We start from the raw sequence: 23,871 nt of genomic DNA, 5'->3' as shown, positions 1-23,871 counted from the left end.
CCCCGCCCAAAGACAGACGCCTCGGCTCCAGCCTCCACGCCTGCAGAAATGCGGGAGCCCACGAGAGGAAAGAGACCGCCGGATCCGAGGCAGGGTTGGAGAAAGGAATGGGAAAAGTCTCGTTCGCTCCCTCTCCCCGCAGTGAGAAAAATGGTTCGTTCCTCCTCCGGTGGGGGCGGAGCAGCCGGGACGCCGCTGGAGGGAGAGGAGGCGGACGGGGAGGAAGAAAGGAGGAGGAGGAGCAGCAGCAGGAGGAGGAGGAGGTGCCGCCGCAGCGGCGCGGCTGTGGGACCGCCCCCGGCCGCGGTGGCGGCGGGAGCCGATCTGAGCATCGCCGCACACGGGGGAATGGGCCCTGCTCAGCCGCTGACAGGCTGGCGTGGTTAATGAGCGCCAATCTCCTTTCCAAAGCGGACGAGTGCGGCTGTCCCCGCGGGGCCCTTTGTGTGTCTCACGCCCCACGAGCTCTGCTACAGAGCCGTTCCCTTGCCGGGCTTTTCATCCCTTCTTGCTGCCGGACCCAAAGCTGCCCGTGTCACCCGGGTACTCCCCAGCCACTTGCTTGATGTCCTGACTTCCCCCAGCATACAACAACTCACAGTTGTTCGATTTTTTGAAGTCTGTAACAGAATCCTTATTTGCTATTTAGTCGCCATTAATTCCTGTGTTTGGTGGAGATTTTTTTTTTTTGGTTGGTTGGTTGATTGGTTTTGTTTCCTAACTAGAATTGCTACTAATTCAGACTATATTACTCCCCTTGTCCTCTCCATATCTATTCTCTCCTGGTTTGTTTACCAGTCCACATTAAGCTTCCTCCTCACCTAGCATTTCAAGCCATTGTGTCCTCCTCTCCTGTTTCTGTCAGCTGATCTCCTTAGTGAGCACATCAGCCACCGAGAGCCTCCTCACAAATACCTTTCTTCAAAGTGAAGATCGCAAAACCAGATATAAACCCACTACCTTCTTTATTATGGCCTGCTTATGGCCTGTCCTGCTGTGTCTAATTCCAGTTCTGCATCAAAAATTAGCTTGCCTGTCAACCCCCTCTGGGTTTAGTCCTATGTGATGCCCCCACCTGCAAGTCATAGTATGGCACAAAAAATTACTCCTTACACTGTTTCACAGGGGCAGACCTAGCCATTTTATGCTCATGTTTCCATCTTTGGTGTGTGGCCTGATGCACAAGTTTTACAGGTCAGTTTTCTGTCAGCTCTCCTCTGTGCCACTTGAGCATAAACGTAAGTCCTTGTGAGAAGAATTATCTTACCTCTTCCAGTTTTGATACTGAAACTCAAGTCAGGCCCAAAACATCAACTTCAGTTGCCACAGAGCAAGTTGTGATTTGTTCTAGGCTCTCTCCTCCTTAAATGCAAAATGTTGTTTTATAAACTTTAACTGTAAAATTTCACACCATCTGTGTTATCCAGTTTGTTCTTGCTTTTTTCTGATGGCTGAAACAAGTCAGATCTGTTCAATTTTCTTGAAGGTGGCAAAGTTCATATTCCTGAAATCAGCTTTCTCATAAAAAATGAAAAATCATCAATATGTTAAGACAGATAAAAAACTTTCTTCCTATGCAAAAATGAATGACCACTTGGGACAAAAGTCCCCATCCCTTGTGGTATTTAAAAGACATATAGATGCAGCAGTTAGGGACATGGTTTAGTGGTGGCCATGGCAGTGCTGGGTTAATGGTAGGACTTTTTGATCTTAGATGTCTTTTCCAACCGAAATAATTCTACATATGGGTCTATATATGATATGTATTTTTCAGTATGAGAGGAAGGAAAAGTGTTTGTTTAACTACATGCATTCAGCAACAGTATTGTGTCTAAAGTAATTTTTGTGAATCAATATAAAAAACAGTGTGTGGGACATTTGGGGCAGTTAAGCTAATATTACTACTGGTTCATAATTTCCCAAGTTTTTATACTGCCAAAACCTATCACACCATTCAAACATGATGCCAAGTCTCTGCTTCCTTTCATATTATCACATAACTTATATTTTTTTCATTAACTGAGGCCATTTTTCATATTAATTTTTGACTACTCATCAGACAACAGCAGAGAGGACATCCTTTTCACTCTATTTTTGATCAAAAACCCTAACCATGCTGTTATTAAAAGAACTGCAACATAATGAAATCTATTGTTGCGAACCTGGGCAAAGAACTTAATTCATTTGGAACTAGACATTTGGAATAATTGCATGATGGAGAAGCACAAAAACCATCAGTAAAAGCCAATTATAGAAATCAAGTTAGAGACTAGAAATTAAGTTTTGAGTCTTTATCTCAGAGGGCAAAAATATTACAGAGCTTTTTAATTTTTAGTAAAGATTCAATTTGTACCTTGAAGGCTATACCACTGACATTACTGCTATTACTCCACTTCTCTAGGATATGGTGGGGTAGATTTTATTCACTCACTCGCTTATGCTGCTGCTGTTTGACATCATACATGTTTACACCTGGGTCTTGAAATTCTCGGCGGAGCTGTTTCAAGGAAACCTTTCCCTTTGTACAGTGAGGCGACCAGAAGGGCAATGCCAACCTCGTTACCGATCTCCCCCATCCTGCTGTGACTTTCGTCCCAGGGTCTCTCGAAACCATTTACCTGTTGGTTTCTCTTGATAATACGAGGGAACAGCGTGCTGCCCGAATCCGAGGCCATGCACACCTCAGCCTGGCTCTCACGTCAGGCGCTCATTTCCATTTCCTATCGCACGTTCTGCCTTCGGAACCCGAAGCGCCCGCCACAGGCCGCGCGCCGCCCGCCCGCTCGCCCGCCCGCTGATGACGTTACGCCGTGGCCGGAAGTTGCCGTTGCGGAGGCGCGCCGCGCCGGCCGCGTCCCTGCTGGCGGTACCTGGGAACGGCGCCGCGCTTCCCGGCGCTTCCCGGCGCTTCCCTGCCCTTCCCGGCTGCCCGGAGCGGCCCCGGGGTGCTGCTGCTGGAGCTCTGTTCTCACCTTGCTCACTCAGCCCTTCCTGCCAGGTAAAGCGCCAAAGCCGCCGTTACGGCGTGCGCGCAGCCAGCGCCGCTCCGGGGCCAGCGGTGCGAAGGGATGCCTCTACTTTGGTTTTTAGCTTGCTTAAAATTTTTCAGCTCGCGTTAGTGGAAAGCTAGTGGCTCGTTCAGCCGAAACTGGTGAGCTCTTAGAGTTGCAGCACAGATGTGGTAGTTCCGCCTGGCTTGGTGTGTTTCAAAGTAGTACATCTTGGTTAGATTCAGTTTGCTGAGGGAACCTTAGAGATCCTCCAGTTCCGTTCCTTTGCCGAGGGCAGGGGACACCTCCCACTAAACCAGAGCTCCATCCAGCCTGGTCTTGGAACACTTCCAGGGATGGGCATCCACGGCTTCTCTGGGCAACCTGTTCCAGTGCCTCAACACCCTCACATTAAAAAATTTCTTCCCCGCATCCAGTCTAAATCAATGGCCTTCATAAAGCTACTAAAGCATATTCAAAAGTTGGTGAGGAGAATAAGCCACAAATTTTGTAGGTAACATCCATCTAATGTATTACCTCCTCAAGTAAAAACTTCCTAACTATTTTGTTTTATTGTGGGGCTTTGACGAGCCACTCCATGCCCCTTCAATTTTTTTTTTTTTCCCTGATTGAAATAGCATGCTTTTGGAGTGTATCCATTTGTGTGGTAGTAAACAATGGAGGTGCGTCTTACCAGAGAGATGTTGTATATTCAAGGTCATTAGCATTCCCAGAAAACAGTCATTAGATATTCCCTTTTCCCCTCCTTCACCAAAGTAATTAAAATACTTAAAAGTAATTTCAGAAAGTTCTAAAACTTCAGGGTGGTATGAATGTGTCAGAGGAGATTTTGCTTATATTTTGAGACAGATTTTTTTTCTGCTGCATCTATTTAATTGCACCTCTTTTTTTTTCATTTTCTACTTTTCAAATTTTGGTATAAAGCCACATACATATTTTTGGCAATAAATATTAAGAAAAGGGTGGTATAAAAACCTAGTTTCTTAGTGTTCAGAGCTATGTCTGAAGGTTTCAGCTCCAAATTTTCAGTTCCACTAACACGAGCTGAAAATTTGGAACAATTGATAGAGGATACCTCATTTTTCTTGATACCAGGATATCTAATTTTCTTTTTTATCAAAGAATCTAACGTCTTTGTTGAGTACTGCAAGTACTTTGTCAAGAATTTCTTCTCTCATGTAAAGTTAAAGTTTTCAGTATGCAAGTCACAAATAATGGAACTTAACATGTGCCTAGAAATTATACTACAGGCTATACTTTGAAAATGAGGTTTTCAACTATTTTCTCATTTGAGATGAGAAAAAAAGCTATGCTGTTTTTTCAAGGAGTGCGAGTTACATGGCAATTGTTGTGTTTTGAGTTTTATGAACACATGTACCAAGGTGAATTCTGATGTGTAGATGTTAAAAATCACAAAGGATACATGTAGCTATTCTATATGAATATACTGCTTTTCCATAAAAACAAAACAAACAAAGAAAAAACCCAAACCAAAAACTCAGAGTTGTTAGAAGTAAGTTTATTTTTGCTGCATTTTTTGTTAAAATTATAGATTGAAGCAGAAATTTTTTTTTCTTCTCCATATTTCTAGTGCAGCCACTGGAATTACTAAAATCAGTTTATATTAATATATTACACCAACTGCTGCCATTGGACACCACAATATAAAATATACATTAAAGTATTGGAGAGCATTGAAAGGAGGGCTGCAAGGTTGGTGAAAACATTGTGAGGGATGGCTGAGGTCACTTGGTCTGTTCAGCCTGCAGGACACTGAAGGGAGATCTCATTGCAGCTACAACTTCCTCACAAGGGCAATGGGAGGGACAGGCACTGATCCTTAATCTCTGATGACCAGTGACAGGACAGAGGGAATGGCCTGAAGCTGAGTCAGGGGGGGTTTAGGCTGGATATTCAGAAAAGGTCCTTCACCCTTAGGTGAATGTGGTTAGACCGTGGAGCAGCTCCCCAGGGCAGTGGTCACAGCACCAGCCTGACAGAATTCAAGGAGCATTGGGACAATGCTCTCAGGCACATGGTGTGACTCTTGGGGTGTGCTGTGCAGGGCCAGGAGTTCGGACTTGATAGTTCTAATGGTGCCTTCCAACTCAGCTTATTCTATGATTCTGTGGACATGTGACTGCAAACCAGGGATGGTAAAAATGGAGTCCAGGTGAGTTTCCTGTTTTGGACTTTAATATGGATGTCCATCTGCTGTCATGTTCAAAAACAAACCTTTATGGCTCATCAATATTGACTGTTGAATACAGCTTATATTTCATGTTACCTTGCTTTAATTAATGAAAAGACGTCTTTAATGAGTTGGCTGTGCAACTTGACATAAGCAATGGAATTTTTTTCATCCATTGCGTTATAAATATATGTTATATGTTGTCTATATTGATTTCTTTTTTATTGTGACACTAAATTAATGATTTTTTCTAAAGATGAGTGGAGTTACAGTTCAATTTAGAATTCCTTCTGTATAGTCCTAACTATTGCCAATTTATCTAATACAATAAAAATATGTTCAAATAGAAAATTCCAGGTTTGTAAAACACTTGGAAGACTTGCTGTGTTAAAGGCTGTTATCAGACAGCACACTAGTACATTCAATCATGGTATACACTTTTATCTTCAATAGAATTATTTTGAAGAGAAATGGAGTTTGTAATATGTTTACAAGATAGACGATCAGTGTGTGGGAACAAAATACCTTTTACTGATATTCTGAAAACCTTGGCAGGAGACATTCTGCTATGTTACTATATATGTATATATTGATCTACAGTATTTAAGCTTTGAGGATTAGAAGTACAATTCACATAGATGTCTAAAACTGTAAAATTATAGTTGGTAGTTGTTCATATGACATAGTAGTAACACCGTTTTCTAACTGCTTGTGAGTATTAACAAATGATTCTTTCATTATGTTGGCAAATAAATTAAAGCATGTCTCTGTTACAGATTGTAATGTTTTTATGATATAGAAGAATCATCTTGGAAGCTTGTCAAGTAAATGTATATACAGTCAACAATTCATTCTCCAGAGTTTATGGTTTATGCAGCTTGAAAAGCTGTCTATTGGCCATCATGAGTTCATCCTCTCCAGTCAACTACTCTGTCACAGAAGATAGAAGGTGAGTTTCATTTCTGGTTTTTTTTAGTCTAGTAATATAGTTTTGGTTTTTGTGGTTTATTTTCCAGATCTCTGAAATTGTGTAATTCAGACTGAAAAAAGAACCAACCACGGTGTGATATATGCAAGCTATGCCATGTCAATACAGTTATTAGATCTTAATTATGGAATGGCCAGGGTTGGAACAGACCTCAAAGATCCTTGAATTCCAACCTCTTTGGAGGGGGACACCTTCCATGGGACGAGATTGCACAGAGCCCCATGCACCTTGGTCCTGAGCCAGCTGCCAGGAATGTGGTGTCCATAGCTTCTCTGGGCAACCAGTTCCAATGCCTCACCACTCTCAGAGTAAAGGATTTTTCTAATATCTAATCTAAACCTTCTCTTCTTCTGTTTAAAACCATTCTTTATTGTTTTACTACATGCTATTGTAAAGAGTCTCTCTCCATCTTTCTTGTAGACTCCCTTCTGGTGCTGGAGGGCCACAGTTGGGTCACCCTGAAGCTTCTCTTCTCCAGAGTGAACAAACCCAATTCCCTCAGCCTTGCACCAGTTCACCTCAGGAAACGTGCTCTATCCCTCTCATCAACTTCTTGGGCGTCCTCTGGACATGCTTCAACAGGTCCATGTCCTTCCTGAGCTGGATGCAGCCCTGCAGGTGGGGTCTCAGCAGAGCAGAGCAGAGGGGCAGAATTCCCTCTCTGGCCCTGCTGCCCACGCTGCTTTGGATGCATCCCAGGACACATTTGACTTTCTGGGCTGTGAGTGCCCATGGCTGGGTCATGTCCAGCCTCTCATCCACCAGCACCCCCAAATCCTTCTCAGCAGGGCTGCTCTGATCTGTTCATTCCCAGCCTGTGTTGGTGCTGGGGCTTGCCCTGACCCAGGTGCAGCACCTTGCACTTGGTCTTAGTAAGCCTCCTGAGATTCCCATGGGCCCACTTCTTGAGCTTGTCCAGGTCCCCCTGGATGGCATCCTGTCCTTCAGGTGTATCAGGTGCACCACTCAGCTTGGTGTTATCTGCAGACTTGGTCAGAGAGCAGTCAATCCCTATGTCTGTGTCATTAATGAAGATACTAAATAACATGATCCCAGTATGGATCCTGAGGGACACCACTTGTCATTTATGTTCTTTTGGGACTCTGAACCATTAATCACTATCCTCTGGATACTACTGTCCAACTGTTCTCATATCCACCAGCAATGAGTCCACCCATCAAATCCATTTCTCCAATTTAGAGAGAAGGATGTTGTGGAGGACTGTGTCAAAAGACTTTACAGAAGCCAAGATAAATGCCGTCTGTAGCCCTTCCTTTGTCCACTAATGTTGTCATGTTACTGGGCAATAAATTGTCTACACCTGGTGAGCTAACACAATGGTTGTTCTCCTACAGCCATTGGCCTGTGGAACTGCACAATGCCCATTATGTGAGAAGGAGAACTGGAAGTTCACCCAGTGCCCTGCCAGCTTGACTATGTCAGCTGTAACATTGGTGTCCCTGACCACTGTGGACTACCAGAGAGACCCCCAGGACAGAGGAACACATGCTTAAAGGAGAGGGAAAATACTTAAATGATAATGAGTAAATTATTATCATGTGTATTTTTATTCTGGGACAATCAATGAATATGTATGTAAAATACAGTGTATAATCAGAAATTTTACTATACTCAGCATGCAAGAGTGTAGGAGGAGCTACTACCTTGTGCATCTGGTTGAATAAAGAATGCCTGCTTCTTAATATTACATTGCTGTTAAGGAGTTTGTTATTTTCTTGAATTTTTGGCAGCAGTCACTCCATCATTGCAGGTGTGCATACTGGCCATCTGATATGAAACAATTCTCACAGGGGTATAGGAGACATGACAGAGGTAGTTTTTGTCTCCATTTGGGAACAATGTTGCAGAGTTCCAGAAGGGTTTTCTACAATAGCTGTGGGGGTAGAGGTTGGTTATAAGTGTTGCACATGGCTCTTATTTTTTTAAACCTGATATGTGTCTGATCTTTGGCACAATTAAACTTTAATTCATTCTGTTTATCTTAACTGAGAGAGCTATTTGTTACAATTTAAAATCTGATTGTAAGAACTTGCTGGTTGTATAGCACTAGCACAATTCAGTAAATAGATACTTTGGATAGGAATTCGGGCTAGGGGCTGCTTCTTCAACTGGAGAAGTTTAGCATAATTACACTGCTACATAGTAAGTAAAAGAAAGTTCCTCTGATACAAAATTACTCTACATTTTCGGCCATATATGGAAGAAAAGCTAGTGAAAACTGTTTCTCTGTGATGTTCTTTGTTGACTGTAATTAGCTGACTTGTGAAGTGAGTGTGAATTTTTGACCATTCTGTGATGTAGTACTCAAAAGATGTTTCATCTGCTGATAGGCTTTCTTAAAGAGTCTTAAAGTACTAGCAAAAATGGTGTCTTAGATAAAAGATCTAGCTGGTAAAATACATGTTTTCATTCAAAACCAATGATCAACAAACTATTAATATGTGAAAATGGAAGTGCAAAGCAGTCTCTGATTTCCTCCTAGAATGAAAATCATACATGATTTGAAACTTTCCAGAGATTTTGCCTGATTTTGTGACTTAAGCTTCCAAGAACCTTATGCTTGTAGCACTTCTACTGGTAAATGAATATGGAAGAAAGACTCTTCTACAGTTGGTAGTATGAAGCTTTCATAAAGTACTTACGGCATGTGCTGATGATGCTGTGAGGATTAAAGAAAATACCACAGAAATAAGGTGGCTAATTAAGGAGAGTTCCTATTTTATTTGAAAATATTTAAGTAATAAATTAGTGAAGTGGTAACATAATATTCTGCCAGTTTTCTTGTCTTTTTTTAAAGTTGCTGATTTTGCTCTATACTAAGAACAAAAATAGGCTTTTCTGCTTTGTATTTTGAAGTTCTTTCTAACAATATTGTAAGTTTAGAAGCTGTGCATAAGAAGTTATTTTCAATGCTTTTTTCTCCCAGTACTTACAGTTATGTTGTTTGTCTTCATGCTCTTATGCACATTTTTCATTTCTATAATGTCCCTAATTTGCTATTGTGGTATCCATGTAACTTGTTTGTAGTGGGCTTTTTTTTCCCACTACTGGTCCAGTTAAGCACATAGTTAAATTTTTCTCTGAGTAAGTTTTATTGTGCCGGTATCTCCAGTACACTCTTTTTTTTTTTTTCCTGGATAATTAATAAAAGAATTGAAAGGAAGAACTTTATTAAGAGCTGATTGTCATAAAGACCAAGGTAATTTCCTTAAAGATTTGAATGTGTTTCTTTTTAATTACTTTAAAAAAAGTACTTGTTCCCTTGCTTTCATTTCATGTGCTCTCCTTGCAAGAAGTATTAAATATCATCAGGCTTAAGTAGAATGACCTCCCCGCTGCCCACAAACTATCAAAATGGTTACCCTTTTTTTAATCCTTGGTTTTTGCATTAGTCACCCCTAGCTTTCACTTTGGGTCCTGTTTTTCCCCCTACCCGGTGCTTTGTTAACCTTGGTGCCACCAGGTTTTTGGCTGTCTTTTGATGAGACAGTTACTTCTTGTATAATCCTTGAATTAAACAACCTACTTTTCATCTGTTTTCCCCAGCCATGGGAAAATAAAGGTCTACCAAACCTTTATATAATGTCCACAAAAAATCTTTCGTACAGTTTACAGGTGCTCTTGATGCTGAATTGATTTTTGCTTTTTTTTTCTTTTATATATTTTCTATATTCTTTACACATATATTTGTAGCTCTGTAGCCTATCATAGTATTCATAGCTAGCATTTTACCTATTCTATTAGACAGAGAGACAAAATAAATTTCCCAGTAGCTCCAATCTGGGGGTCCAATGTTAGATTTTTGTGGACACCAAGGTTGAAGTCCACAAAACTCCGAGACACATTTTCATAAACCAAATTTAGTTCCTGTCTAAAGTGGGGGAATTGAAAGAAGATTGAACTGTGAGGAAATTACCTTACCACTTACATCTCTAATTGGGGATTTTTGTTACACATGCTAATTTGCTAAACATAAAAGTTGTATACGTGTTATGCTACATGTGCATCTTCAGTGTTTTCCACCTGGAGAATTGTGCACCTAAGGATCCTTATAATGGTCCCCTTTTTATCACCTGTGTCTGGCTCATGATTTTAGGATGAGTGAAAAAGTATCACTCTCACTGTTCAGATTCTTCTTACTTCCTTCCTGATTTACCACATATTTTCTTAATTGCATTAGCTAAGAGTTGCTTAAAATAATGATATGGGATTTTACTGGTTGTTTGCCCTTTGAGATATGTTGGTTCCTCTGGGTATGTAAATACTGAAGCTAGTAATGTGCCAGTGATTTTCTTGCAGTACATGTAGGTTTTAATGATCTTTATCTCCTACATATATTAAAAATATAAAATGTGTTAAGTACACGGCACCCTGTGGACCAAGTACTGATGACATACAATTATTCTGATCACACAGATGAAGTCCATCTTGTTTTTAAATGAAGATTTGACAGCATTTATTAAATTATAAAATATTTATAGGCTGCAGCTAAAAACCTGAAATTTCATCATTTGTTGTTATTAACATCTTTAAAGGCTACATTTAATCTAGAACACTGTTCCACTTGTTGATGACATTTGTGTTTGTCAGCTTATGTGAGAAAACATATCATCAGGTAAAGGTTTTAGTTGTGAAAAATGTTAATGGTGCCTGTGCATAAATCTAGGAGTAAAGTGATAATTTTTTTATTTAGAAAAACCCAGTATACTGGAATTTATGAAACTGTTCTTTCTGTAATTAATTAAGACTTCATGTAGACCAAGGTAAGCTATTTTAGTATTTTCAGCTCTGCATGAAATGATGCCAACTTTTTTGTTTAGTTTAACCATGTTTCTTTTTACAGTTTAATTCATATTTAGTGGCTCTTTCACTTTTGTGTGGAACATCTGATTAGTAGAGCCATTGTTACATAGTTTTAGTAATTTGAAAAATGATGTATATCAAATAATGTGAAGGCTGAGTTTCAGCTCCTGAAGTACTTTGAGTTGTCCACTTTGAAGTTATAATAATTGGTTGCAAGATTATTAAGCTAGTTAATTAAATATATATTTTTATACTAATTTTCCACTCTCTACATAAAAGCTTGTTTTGATTATTTTGATAGTACTTGTGATGCTCAGAGGCAAATCCTGTTACCTGCCAAGTAGATTTTTCTTTGGCTGAAAAAGTAGTGGAAATAACATAACAGAGTATTTTAGAGGACTATACCTTTAGTTTGTATTTTTTTTTTGTGAACAGTTGTTTATCTGTAGTTTAGATATATATTTATATATATATATTTTTGAAAACAAAATGTGGAAGAGTGAGATTTATTCCACATTTATGCATTTGTTGTATGACAGTGATGCTTTTGAGACAGTAATTCATGTTAAAAATGAGCCTTACTGAAAAGATAGACAGAAACTTGCTAGTCATTTTAATATATGTTATTGAAATTATGTTTGTAACCATCCTGGAAGTTTATTGGATCAATAATAAAAATAATGAAAAGCATGCTTAAATCGACTTACGGAAATAAAAAGTGCATATCTAATATAAGTTCCTACTTTTACATCTCTCACAGTTTGCATAATAAGCAACAGTAGGCATAGCTTTACTTAAGCGAATGTATAGAGCTTTGGACCCACAATCTGATAATTAAATATGGGAACATTAAAACTTAAAAGGAATGCTTATGTTTTCTTTAAAATGATACTATCTTGCAGCTTACATAATGAGGAATGTGAGTTACTGCAGAAGAGCACTAAGTCGGAATTGGATGCTGTTTTAGGTCTGAAATGGAAACTTCTTCAAGCTAAAAAAGAAAATTTGGACTTGGCTATTAAACACAATCAAGAAGTAAGGACGTCTTTTTCACTTGCCTTATTTTACTCTTGGAATAAATGTCATCTTATTTCATTGAAGTAATATTCTCAGATGGTAGATCAAAAGCATAGTCTGTAACTGGAAAATATGAAGAAAGGTATCACAGTACAGACCTCTTATGCCTGTTCATAGATACTGTTAGCACCTCTACTGTCACTGTTAATAGTTAAAGGTGAGGTAGGTAACTCAAGCACTTCTCAACAGCAAAATGCAGAAGAATCTTGTACACCCCGAGCTCAAAGTAAGAGATTGTTTGTTTGTTTGTTTGTTTGTTTGTTTGTTTGTTTTAATCCAGATAGTTCCATGGATCCATTTTTTGCAATGACACCACAGTTGATAAGGCAGTGGGAAAATAACAATGTAACTGAAGCACAAGAACAAGTCATTGTGGGACAAGCAGGCATCTCTTATTTTGGGTACATACCTACGTAATAAATGTACATGGAACAAAAAACTTGTTTTATTGGCTGTACTTAGCCAAAACCAGATGAATGAGCATCCACATCAACTTCTCCTGGGAGATTGCCTAGAGCAGAATTACTACCTACAGTAGTAGTAATACTTCTTCAGTAGCATAGTTTAAACCAGATTATCAACTGCCAGATTGTGGGAAGCAAATGTGGGAACTGAGCCTAGCAGCAATATACTGAAACTGATTACAACTCAGCACCCACCTTTTCCTGTATTTGTTAGTCAGGGAACTGACATTCAGACTAAAGAAAAGGTTAATTGAGTATATTCTTAATGCTACATCATTTCAGTACTAGTTTGCTGCAACAACATCAAGGAAATCCTTTATAATGTGGGTGATTTCCCATGTATGAAATTCTCATTTACCAGAATATTGCTACTTTGTAGATGTTCTGATTGAATATGTATCTTACTTTCCATCTTCTTGTGTTGGAATGTCTTGAACTTGGTTTTTTGAATCCAGTTTTTGGCAGCAAAGATTGTTTCTCAGCCTGTATAAGATCCCTTTTGGAAGTGTTTTCTATTCTTAGTTTGTTGTGTGTTAGCATTAAAGGCATCTGTTTGACTACTGAGCACTATTGGACTGAATTTTATGCTTGTATATGTATTTGTGAGTTACTAGATGTCTGGTAATCTAGTATCCCAATATGACTGTTCTGAATGTTACCAGGAAATCATCTGGAATATAATGTTTCTCTTTATGGCTTTTTTTCCTCTGAGGTGCAGGAAGATGACAGTAATGTATGGTAAATTTTTTTAAGGTGGTATATTTTTGAAAAATAGAGGGGGATGTTTAAGGTACATGAAATTCATCTGGGAAAAGGATCAGTTCACAAAAACCAGTATCAAAATGTGCATAAGCATGCAGTTGCAAGATTGTATTTCAAATTCAAGTGGAATAAGATGGCAGTTGTGGATGTGATTCCAAGTATCTTTAAAAAGTATTCTGTAGGTGTGTTTCTGTTACATATTGCACTTCTTCAAGGGAACATTGTTAACAGTTTTGTGAAATTTATTTTCTAGGTATCCAACTATGAAAAACAGATAATCAAATTACGGTCAGAATTTGAGAGAGGAGAGGCCGTTCGACAAGGTCTGGAGTATGAATTGGCAGTTGCCAGAAAAGGTGCCCATCTGAAAATGTGTACTGCAGAAGAAGAATTAAGTGATGCAAAAAACAAACTTGTGGAACTGCAAGGTAGGTTTCAAAGAAGTAAAGATGGACTAAAAGCCAAGTCTGTTTCATGTCATTAAAGTAAGTCAGAAGCAGGGACTTAATTACATTTTCTAGTTTATTGCTGCTTTTCTTGAATCTCTTATCCATCTGCTTTTGAAAACTCATAAGAGTTCACAAAGCTCTTACTGTCTCACGTGTGGATTCAAACTAACTAATCCTGTGGCTAACCCTTCCAACCCTTCTTTCCTCTTGGCCATCACCTTCTGTTATTTCTTCCTTCAGTGCTGTCTGTGTATGGAACTGTAATCGTGGTGGCCATCTTCACATCCAGGTTATCCCTGTGTCCGGTAGTTCTTCCTTTTCCATTTTAGAGGGAAAAAAAAAGGAAGGAAAAAGAATAGGAAAAATTAACTCCTGCTCATTTGTTTGCACTATTTCCAGCAGGTTTTTTCCAGAAGTTCTCATCATATCTGTATTTCCTTTCATCTTTTCAAATGTGTAAAGATTTTTATTGTTCATGTCTGGTTTATTTTCTTCTTGTTGTTTTTGTTTCTTTTTTTTTATAGTAATGTGGATTATGACAATAGTATGTGGAAGGGAAGGTTTTTACGTAGACTTTATTTCCTGCTACTTTTCAGAAACTCAGATTTCCTTTATACTTCTCAAATAGAGAGATTTCTCATTCTTACAAGGAAATGAGGTGCATTCTTAGTTACCTAAACTACTGTATCTATTTCATGAAGTACAGGAGATGTATATGTGAGTTTGATGAGCTGTTGATATTCAGTGAAGAGTTTGGAGTACTCCTAGAAGATTTTAACCTTCCAAGAACCAAAACAGTCTGGATCTTGCTAGTACTTAAAGTAACCAGTATTTTTAAGATGTTTGGAAAGCTGAACTTTCATTCCTTTGGAGAACACATGAATAATCAAAAATCTTACGGATTGCAAACACATTAAAAATAATGAATATTAAGGATTGTAATCTGGAAAAAAGCTTTTTTTTCCCCCTTTAGAAATTTCTCTGTGATTACAAATGGAAGACTTGAATTGCTAGTTTCTCACCTAGAGCAAATTCGTGTTTCTTTCCATGTGTGCTGGTTTCCTTGCCAGTATAAGAGTCATGCCATGCAGGTACCAAGAGGTCTGACTCGGGAGGGACTGATGAGGATGGAACCACAGCACAGTGAACCTATTCTGCTGGGCTGCCTGTCACTTTTCTGAATGGACTGGGCTGTGAGGCTGTGGTGAGGGGACTGGAGAACAAAAAGGGGATAGGAGAGGCTTTACAGAGGCAAGGGATATCTTCTTAAGTGCACATGTGTGTTAGTTTCTTTCAATACCTTAGTCAATAATTTGCAGTCTGTCAATTGACAACAAATTCCATTGGCTGAAATTTCTCAAACTTTTAATGTCTGTGACAAGTGCCATAGAAACCAAATTATAATTTTGCTGCTTTATTTTTTAGCAATTAGTAATTTTCTGCTTCTTTTCCTTTGCCAATTGGAGCCTTTCTCACTTCACAGTGTGCTTTGGTATGACCCCAGCATATCTTTTCAGGCTGAATGCTTCATTAGTGCCTTGTACCCTTCAGTGTTTGCTCCAGATTTTTTTCAGCTGTACTTTTTCAGGGTTGATTTTCTGCCATCTGGCAGTCCTTTCCTGTCATTGTGTCCACTGATTCTCTGTGTCATCTTAATGTGCTCTCTTAATTTCATTATTTTCTGACTAGGAAGAAATGTCAGAAAACTGGGATGGATTTGAAATAAAATCCTGTTGCAAAGTGGTGATAACTTAAATGCCAATGCAGCTAGTTGTATTCAGTAAAATAAAAAGCTGTTGTAAAATATTTTCTCCTATAAAGGTTATGAAGGTTATGCTTACAGGTTATGAGATTTCCGTGGCATTTAAGCTTTCACTGAAGTGTGTATACAATGTTCCCCATTTCAGGTAATTTATGGGCTGAAGATTTAGATGTCTTGAGGAGCAGTTAACCCAACCTACCTTAGGTTTATCTACAGTCTCTTTCATGGAACAGGTGCCTATCTTTACTGTCATTTAAACTGAGCGCAAATTTAATTTATACAGACTAATAGCTATATCAAAAATGAAATATTTTTTCAAATTATTTGTGAGATTATTTGGAAATAATCTGGCAAAATATAGAAATCTGAAATTAAGTCTTCCATTCTATAAAGATGTAATTTCACAGAATCACAGAATATGCTGATTCGGAAGGGACCTACAAAGAATTATCTCAGGTTTTTATCCTTTTCCAAGAGAAAAAAGTGTTTTAATTTTTAAAATCTGTCAAATATTCCTATGTTCTTGTGGGAAAGATGTGATAGATTACAAAATTTGCTGGTTTCTTCTTAGAGAAGTTGGTGCTCTCCAGTGCTGGAGAGTTAACGTTGCAGTGTTCTACTGGGTATCAAAATACACAGAAGAACTGATGATCATTATGTGGTTGGGTTTTTTTTCTGGATATGTTTTGCCGTGCTGCTTCTACCTTTTTTCTTTCTCTTTTTCTGTAAACAATAGTACTCAATGAAAACCTTCAGCAGAAAGTGACAGAGACTGAGGAAACATTTCATAATGCTCAACAGAAGTGGGAAGAAGAACAGCAGAGACTTGCGAAGGTGAAGGATGATATCAGCAGGATTTATAACAATGAATATGTATTCCTTCTTAAAGAAAGAAACGAAGTAGAAACTATTTTACTGGTATGGTGTATTAATAGTTGGAAAGTTGCATTAGATAATGGCTGGAACTTTTTTGGTGTGAAGTGTGTAGTGGATTGAGGTCTTTCTGATGTAGGAAAACATCCCCCAAGTAGCTAAATGCTGCATAGTATTTCTGAAGAACATAGCCTTATTAAGTTACACTTGGTTTGTCACAGTCTTTCTTACTTTAAAGAAATGTGTTACAGCTGATTTTGATGGTAAATGCCTAAATGAAGTTACCAGAGCACAGTCCATTTGCACTGGCATGATATTTGATACTGAGTCAGTAAAATCAGGAAACCTAACACCCACTGATTCAATTTCCCTGTTACTTCCCCCAGTATGACATCCAATAGCCTGTGAATATGAAAACAGTTTGTATAATATGAAGACCACATACTTTCAGGGAACCTGAACAGTGATGATGGGATTTCAAGCTGTGCATTGTATGTTACTCACTTCATACCACATAAGAAAAGTAAGCATTGTTGGAAATTCTGCCATTTGGTTAGATAAAAATCACCTAATAATAAGAGATGGCATTATAATCTGTTCTACAGTCTGGGGTTTTGTTATTTAGTAATTAATTTCATCATATTTCCTCATTTATGCTGATATTTATATATCCTTTGGGTGTTAAATGTGTAAAAAGTAATAAAAGTACAAACTTATTTTTACACCTTTTTTAGACAGTCAAGCTACTCAAAACTGAAATATGTTTAGAAGAAATCATGTAGCATTATGGTGTGGAAGTGCTGAGTAAACATACCTAACTTTTGCCTGCTTCACAGGGACACAAGCAATTACACCACTGTACTTCAATTGTACTTTTGTCTTTTTAAATTACAAGTTACATATGTTGTATCTTACCTATGTAAAAAGACTACTTGATGAAAAACCAGAATGTATTCAACTGTATTTTTCTTCATAAAAAGAGATGTATGCAGAGGCTCTGTTAAGGCTGGTAGACATTTGAATTGCATGATGTATGCAGAGAACAGATTGCTGCTACAAGATTAACTTTTTAATATATTTCCTTCCTTTGTAGTCCCTTCTAAGATGTGACAGACTTGTCTCAATTGGGATGGGCATTAGTCAAGCAGTAGAAAATTTTCTGGTTACTTTCTTCCCAGCTGGTCAGCTCCAGGCCTGGGACAGTACCAGTCTTCCTAAATGACACTAAATTTACTTGGTAGCTTGATAGCCAAATTCTGACAGCAAACCTACCTCTTAGGATGATGTTGCTCAGATTCTATATGGCATCTGTAGAAGCAGCTCACAAAACAAAACAGGGCAGAGACACTCCCTAAATTACGTATATTTCAGAAGTACTGTGTACTGACTCTTCAGCTGTTTGAAGGCATGGTCTGGAAGGACCACATTAGTGGTGCACTAATGACACCCAGGCAATGTGGATGAATGGTGTTTCTGTGCATGGACTGCAAAAGGAGTTGCATTGTGATGTTTATCCTAATGACAAGAGACCTGATAGTGGAAAAGGACCCACTGATTTGAATTTTCTCTGAATGAAGGATAAAAAGGAAATTCCCTCATCCTCTCAATAATTTTGTCGATATGTTGAACAGTACTTTGAGAGACTAATTGGGAGAACTGTAAAGGTATAGTTAAAAAAAAAAGGAGAGAAAGAGAAGGTTTCAGAGTAGAATATGTGAATTCATTGACAGGTGATACCCTAAGGTCCTTCTCAAACCAACAGAAACATGAATCAGTTTTCACTCAAAGTCAATGCTTGAAAAACTAAGGTTAGATTTAGGCTATGAGGAAACTTACTCTTAGACAAAGTTTTCTTATTAAGTTGCCAGGTAAAGCACGCTAAGAGTGGTGTTTTGGCTTTGTGTTCTGGCTAACAGTAGACTGACTTAAGTTGAGGAGGGTTTGGAAGGGACTTTTCATCTCTTGTATATAGAGTTTAGAAGTGTTTATTCAGTGCATTTAATACTGTATGAAAATAATGATGTTTTAAGAAGTATCCTGTACTCTTAGAAGTGATGTTTATCCTTAGATGAAAAGGAAGTGGGTTGCTCGGGTCATTGTATTCCTTGTCAATGTGTGTTAATTTGGAAGTGGAAGGTGATTTGTAGAAGCAGTGGTTTGGTTGGAAGATTGTACTAAAGCTATATAATTGTTCTCTCCTAAAGTATGTGATTCATTATTAGATGTCAACTACCAGTATTGCTTTGAATAGCAAAATTTTTTTATTTAGTTCAATTGCAAATAGTTCAATTTTTTCTGCTTTGTTTTTGTAGTGTTCCCTTGCCCATTACCCTAGTTATAGTTACATATAGTTGTAAAATTCTGGGAAATAAAGCATACATACATTAATGTTAAATCTGGACTTGACTATCTTAGTTGTTGTTTGAAAGCTTAACTGATTTTATTTGGCAGATAAGTATCAGATGGGTCTAGGTTTGTAAACTAAAGCTTCAAATGTGTTCCAGTCTTTAGTGTTGTGTATTTACAGTCCTGTTTTAAATAATTTGTAATTATTTTGAGTTATGAGATGAAAGCTACATAAAGTGGTCTTAATATGTACGAAGAAGTAAGATTCTAAACATGGATGGCAAATCCTGGTTCTAAACTTTGTGAACTACAAGTTTGAACTTAGCTATGAAAATGCTCAGGTAGATGTAGAAATGAAGTCAATTTAATCTACTAAAATGTGTCTCTATGATATGGAGTTAAAGTAATCCTCTCTGCTTTCTAACAAAGGAAGTTTTGTGCTATATTGAGTGTGCTTAGCCTTGTGTTTGGTACATGGAAAAGATGCTGGAGTTCAATAGTAAGTGCAATAGCATCATCTTGTGGTGAATCATAATATAGTATTGCTTCACAGAGGCACTCAGTTTTTCCTTGAACTGTTTGTGAAATTGTGTTGTTTATACACACTCTAAACCAACTGACCAGCCATGTTTTTGATAAGCAAATATGTATAGTGAGCGTGTGAGTGACACGCAGATACACATGTATATATAAAGGTGTTTCTTTTTTAGCATGGTTTCCTTCTGAGCCTTCCAAGTGTGGGTAACTGCTGGAAAAGTCTGACACAGTTATACTGTGTCTGAAAAGTTCAGAGACTTCGAGATTCTGAAGTCATGACTTGTTTAACAAGCTTGATGTACTATTGGTGTCAGTTTTTTGAAGTCTTGACATAGTATTTTTCCAGGAAGCTATGTATTACTTATTTAATATACACTTTTCACAGCTCACTTCTGTTAATATGTGGAAGATAAATCTGAAGAGAAATATTTCTGTATTTTTCCAATATAGAGAAGATGATAGATGTGAATTTTAGTAAAAATATCTGGTTTTTTTGCATCCTGATGGGAAGAAACCTCTCCATTGTCTTGGTATTACAAGAAAAGTTAGAAGATTACCTTAAATTTAATCCATATCCAGGTAGACTGTTTTTGAAATATTTTGATTTACTGAGGTTCCTGTTTTTTAATTCACTTGTTTCACAAGCATGCTCCTTTTTATCTTTTCAGAGAATGCCAAAAAATCATGCCATAGTGTCTCCACATGAAAAAAAGTGAAAGTTAATTAATTTTTTCACTTACTAGTCAGTGATAATGGAGTGGCACTAGGTGTAAATAAGGGAGTCATGAATCCCTTAGTGTCATATTTAAGAGACCAAAACTTTCTACCTTCAGTCATAAGGAACTTCTAAAATTTGTTTTAAACTTTGGAAAAGACTCATATTTCTTTGATCTTCATGTATAAATATGGTTCTGTCAAATTTCAATCTTCCGAAGAATCGTTCTTTATTAATAATTCATTTTCTTTTCCTTCTCCTCCCTGCTCTGCAGATGCCTTATGATTAGTAATTTTCAGGAACAAGATTATGTGATGTAAGAGTAATAGCAGAATTTGTAGACCAACTGGCTTATTTTCACAAAATGTCTCTTTCCATGATAAATTATAGGAATAAATGAACAGGAGGACTTAAGATAATCTTTCTGTGTTTTGTGCAGAAAGTAATTGGCTTTCAAAAGGTCTTCCAGCTAAGTCACTGGATTTGTAATTTGTTTCTGATGCTAGTTATGGAAAACCTTACTCCTGTCCACTAGACCAAAGCTATTCTTTTTTAAAGCCTCTGGAATCGCCAGCCTAAATATGCACTAGGCTACTGGGGGCTTATTATTTGTCTCCTTTATTCCGTGTCTGGTGTAACATGAATGAGGATTTTGTAGTAGTGACTCCACAAACCTGCTGAGTCCAATAGTGTTAGTAATTACACCAACCTGTATCTTGGTTCAACTTCCAAAAGAAGAAATTGGGTGGGGGCGGACACGACAGCTTAGTTATTTTATCTTTCCAAGAAATTCATAGTTCATATAACTAATTTTATAATTCAGTTTCTGAGAAAAGTCCTCAGAATAGTAGAAATTAAGAATATTTCTTCTATGGGAGTAACTTCCAACATATGTCTTATTACTTGATTTGAGGTTCTAACAGTTAGAATAATAACAAACTTCTAAATAAAATTTCTGTCATTTCATCAAATGCACTTAACTGTTTCCCTCTCCACCATTGCCATCGAGCTGCAAGAGAGAACAAATTGGAGGAGCAGCCTTGTACTTCTTTAGAGAAAAATTTCCTGCAGAGAATTGGCTCTGATTTTAGTATTATTGCAGAAGGTCATGTTTGTAGTGAGTTGTGAGCCAACATATTTTATCTGGTGGTGAAGGAAGAACATCTGTTGTTGGGTAAATGCTTGACATGTGCTTATGTGTTAGATTTTATTAACCTGTTCTGATGCACTCTTTCCTGTTTTGATCCTTCTACTTTATCTTAGCAAAAGTAACTCTAAATCCCTTATATCTTTTCTAGGAGCTGAATAATGAACTACAAAATATGCGCAAGAAATTAAAAGATGTGGAGGTGGAACACAGTGGCTGTAATGAGATGTTGAGATGCCAGGCCAATGAACTTAAATGCAGCACTGAACGAGAGAAGAGACTTTTAAAGGAACTTGAAGTAAGGTTTTTTGACTATTGCTATTAGTCTCAACAAGCCCTGACACTGAGCAATTTCATTTTTGAGGGATGAAACCTTCCAGTTAGGCTGGAATTCTGTGTACTTGATGAACAAAATATTGAACATCTGTTTTGCAGAAATGGCTGAACAGGTGAATGCCACTTTTGTTATGAGCTTGGCTTGAGACTTGTATTTGAACAGCAGATAGGAAAAGGCTTATATAAGTGTGAAAACAAGGCTAGCTTTACTTCAGGAAATTTAAAGTCTTAATTTGTCTATCTTCTTATATATTTTGGTTTAATGGATTTCTGGTGGAGAATCTGCAGGAGTGCAAAAATTGCCAGATGATGTGCTAGGTGAGAGAGTAGAATATTGAAAGATCACAATGGTCTTACAGCAGCCTCCTCCTAGAGTTAGTTACTAGAGTTAGTTACTGCACATTTAGTTTTCCTCTCTGTTGAGTGACATCCATGGTTGAGAAGTCTCTAGTCTTTTGAGAATAATATCTTGTAAATAGGCTCTTTACACTAACCAGCTAGTTTGCTCCTAAGTTTCAATATTTTATTTGTCAACTGATAGGTTTTGTAGTAGTTATGTTATATGTTTGTACAGTCTGGACCAAGACTTTCTTCCTAGAATATTTGTTATTGCAGAAAATCATATTGAGTGGACAATTCTTTATCCTGATGTATGTTTTCTACCAAAGGCATCTTTAAATATTTTCTGCAATGAATTTAAAAGAACTGTCACTTCTTAAATATTGAACTCTTAAAGGAACAAGTGACATAGTTTTCAGCTGTGTTTTTTCTTCTGTTGTTTTTCTCTTAAAGGTAAAAGAAATGTTTTCAGTGTTGATTTTTAGGTAGGTAGAGTCCTGCATTAAAGCAGGATTAAGCACAAAAGAAAATACCTGCAGGGAAGATCAAAGCTCATCAACTAAAAACACTGACTTATTGACCAACAAGGTAGACCTTTGTGCCCTCAAAGAATTCTACAGGAAATCTATTGTCATGTATTTTGAGCTGCACTTACTGGCCTAAGTGGAATTGCCTTCAGTTGGAATGTGCTGCATACTGTGAAGTTCCAATAGCCCTTTTAAAAAAGCATCAAGTTTTACTTCCCTGTACTTGAGTAAGGACTCTTCTTATGACCTCACGGCTTTTTGTATACTAACAGAAAAGTCATGAGCTTAAAGGAAGAGAAAGGCAGCAAATAATTTATCTTTTTAAATACTTTGATTGAATATACCCACCAGCTGTATAGTTGAAAAGAAAGGATGCAATTCCTTGGAAATATACAATTGCTGTACCCTAATGATGGTCTAATTAGGGAAATGCTACCTTCTAACCATAATAATTTTTCTTTTTTTTTGCTTCTAAATTTTTTGTTACTATTTTAACTTTCTGAATATCTTAATAATGTAGGAAGACAGATTCAGTCTGCAGGAAAATGAGTCTTGTGTTACTTATTGATAAGGATAGCTATTTAAGCAGTGATTAAGGGAAAGTATAGGATGAAACCTCTTGCATTTAAAAGTTAAAGAAAATTAGCACAAGTCTTTGAATCAAAAAAACCAAAATAGGTTAGACTTCAATACATATCCTGTTGGGAGCTTGCATCTCACTCTACCATCTTAGAGGTAAATTGCATATGTGTAATTATCTGAAAGGGCCTACAGTAACCTTGTAGATGGTGATTCTACCACTTTCCTCAGCAGCCTCCTCCTATGCTTTGCAACCCTTGCCTCATATCCAATCTAAACTTCCACTGGTACAAGTTGAGGTCATTTCCTCTCATTCTGTCACTTGTTACCTGTGAAAAGAGACTGACTCCCACCTGGCTACAGCCTCCTTTCAGGCAGTTGTAGAGAGTGATAAGGTCACCCCTGAGCCTCCTTTTCTTTAGGCAAAACAACCCCAGCTCTGTTAGTCACTCCTCACAGGACTTGTGTTCCAGACCCTTCACCAGTTTTGTTGCCCTGCTTTGCACATGCTCCAGCACCTCAATGTCCTTCCTGAATTGAGAGGCCCAGAACTGAACACAAGATTGGAGGTGTGGCCTCATGAGTGCCAAGGACAGGGGGACAATGCCTGCCCTGGCCCTGCTGGCCACACTCTTGCTGGTACAGGCCAGGATGCCATTGGCTTTCTTGGCCTCCTGGGCACAGCTGGCTTATGCCACCATCACCCTCAGGTCCTTTTCTGCTGGGCTGCTTTCCTGTCACTCTGCCCCAGCCTGTGGCACTGCCTGGAGTTGTTGTGGCCAAAGAGGAGAACTCAGCACTTGGCCTTGTGGAATGTCATGGCACTGGTCTTGGCCCATCTCTCCAGCCACTCCAGCTCCCTCTGCAGAGCCTTCCCACACTACAGCAGATGGATACTCCAACCCAGCTTGGTGTCATTTGCAAATGCAAGTGCATTCAATGCC

General features: G+C 38.1%; 1 protein-coding gene across 6 annotated transcripts in view; it reads left to right on the top strand.

The window, feature by feature from the left end:
* The first annotated feature begins 2,802 nt into the window (after positions 1-2,802).
* CCDC171 (coiled-coil domain containing 171) overlaps positions 2,803-23,871 on the top strand; it is a 153,562-nt gene continuing 132,493 nt past the window's right edge. For 2 of the 6 annotated variants that reach the window (XM_071424959.1, XM_071424955.1), the window contains exons 1-6: positions 2,803-2,998; positions 5,979-6,151; positions 11,917-12,049; positions 13,571-13,745; positions 16,265-16,446; positions 21,298-21,444. In XM_071424959.1, the coding sequence (XP_071281060.1) occupies positions 6,105-6,151; positions 11,917-12,049; positions 13,571-13,745; positions 16,265-16,446; positions 21,298-21,444 (684 nt within the window). In that variant the 5' untranslated portion in view covers positions 2,803-2,998; positions 5,979-6,104. The other 4 variants (XM_071424957.1, XM_071424958.1, XM_071424956.1 and 1 more) reach the window with 4 other exon arrangements.

Source organism: Agelaius tricolor, unplaced genomic scaffold (assembly GCF_023055355.1).
Source record: "Agelaius tricolor isolate 1412-34295 unplaced genomic scaffold, bAgeTri1.0.p SCAF_4, whole genome shotgun sequence".
Taxonomy (NCBI): domain Eukaryota; kingdom Metazoa; phylum Chordata; class Aves; order Passeriformes; family Icteridae; genus Agelaius; species Agelaius tricolor.
The sequence above is the reverse complement of the archived record's forward strand: the minus strand, read 5'-3'. Positions and strand labels throughout refer to the sequence as shown.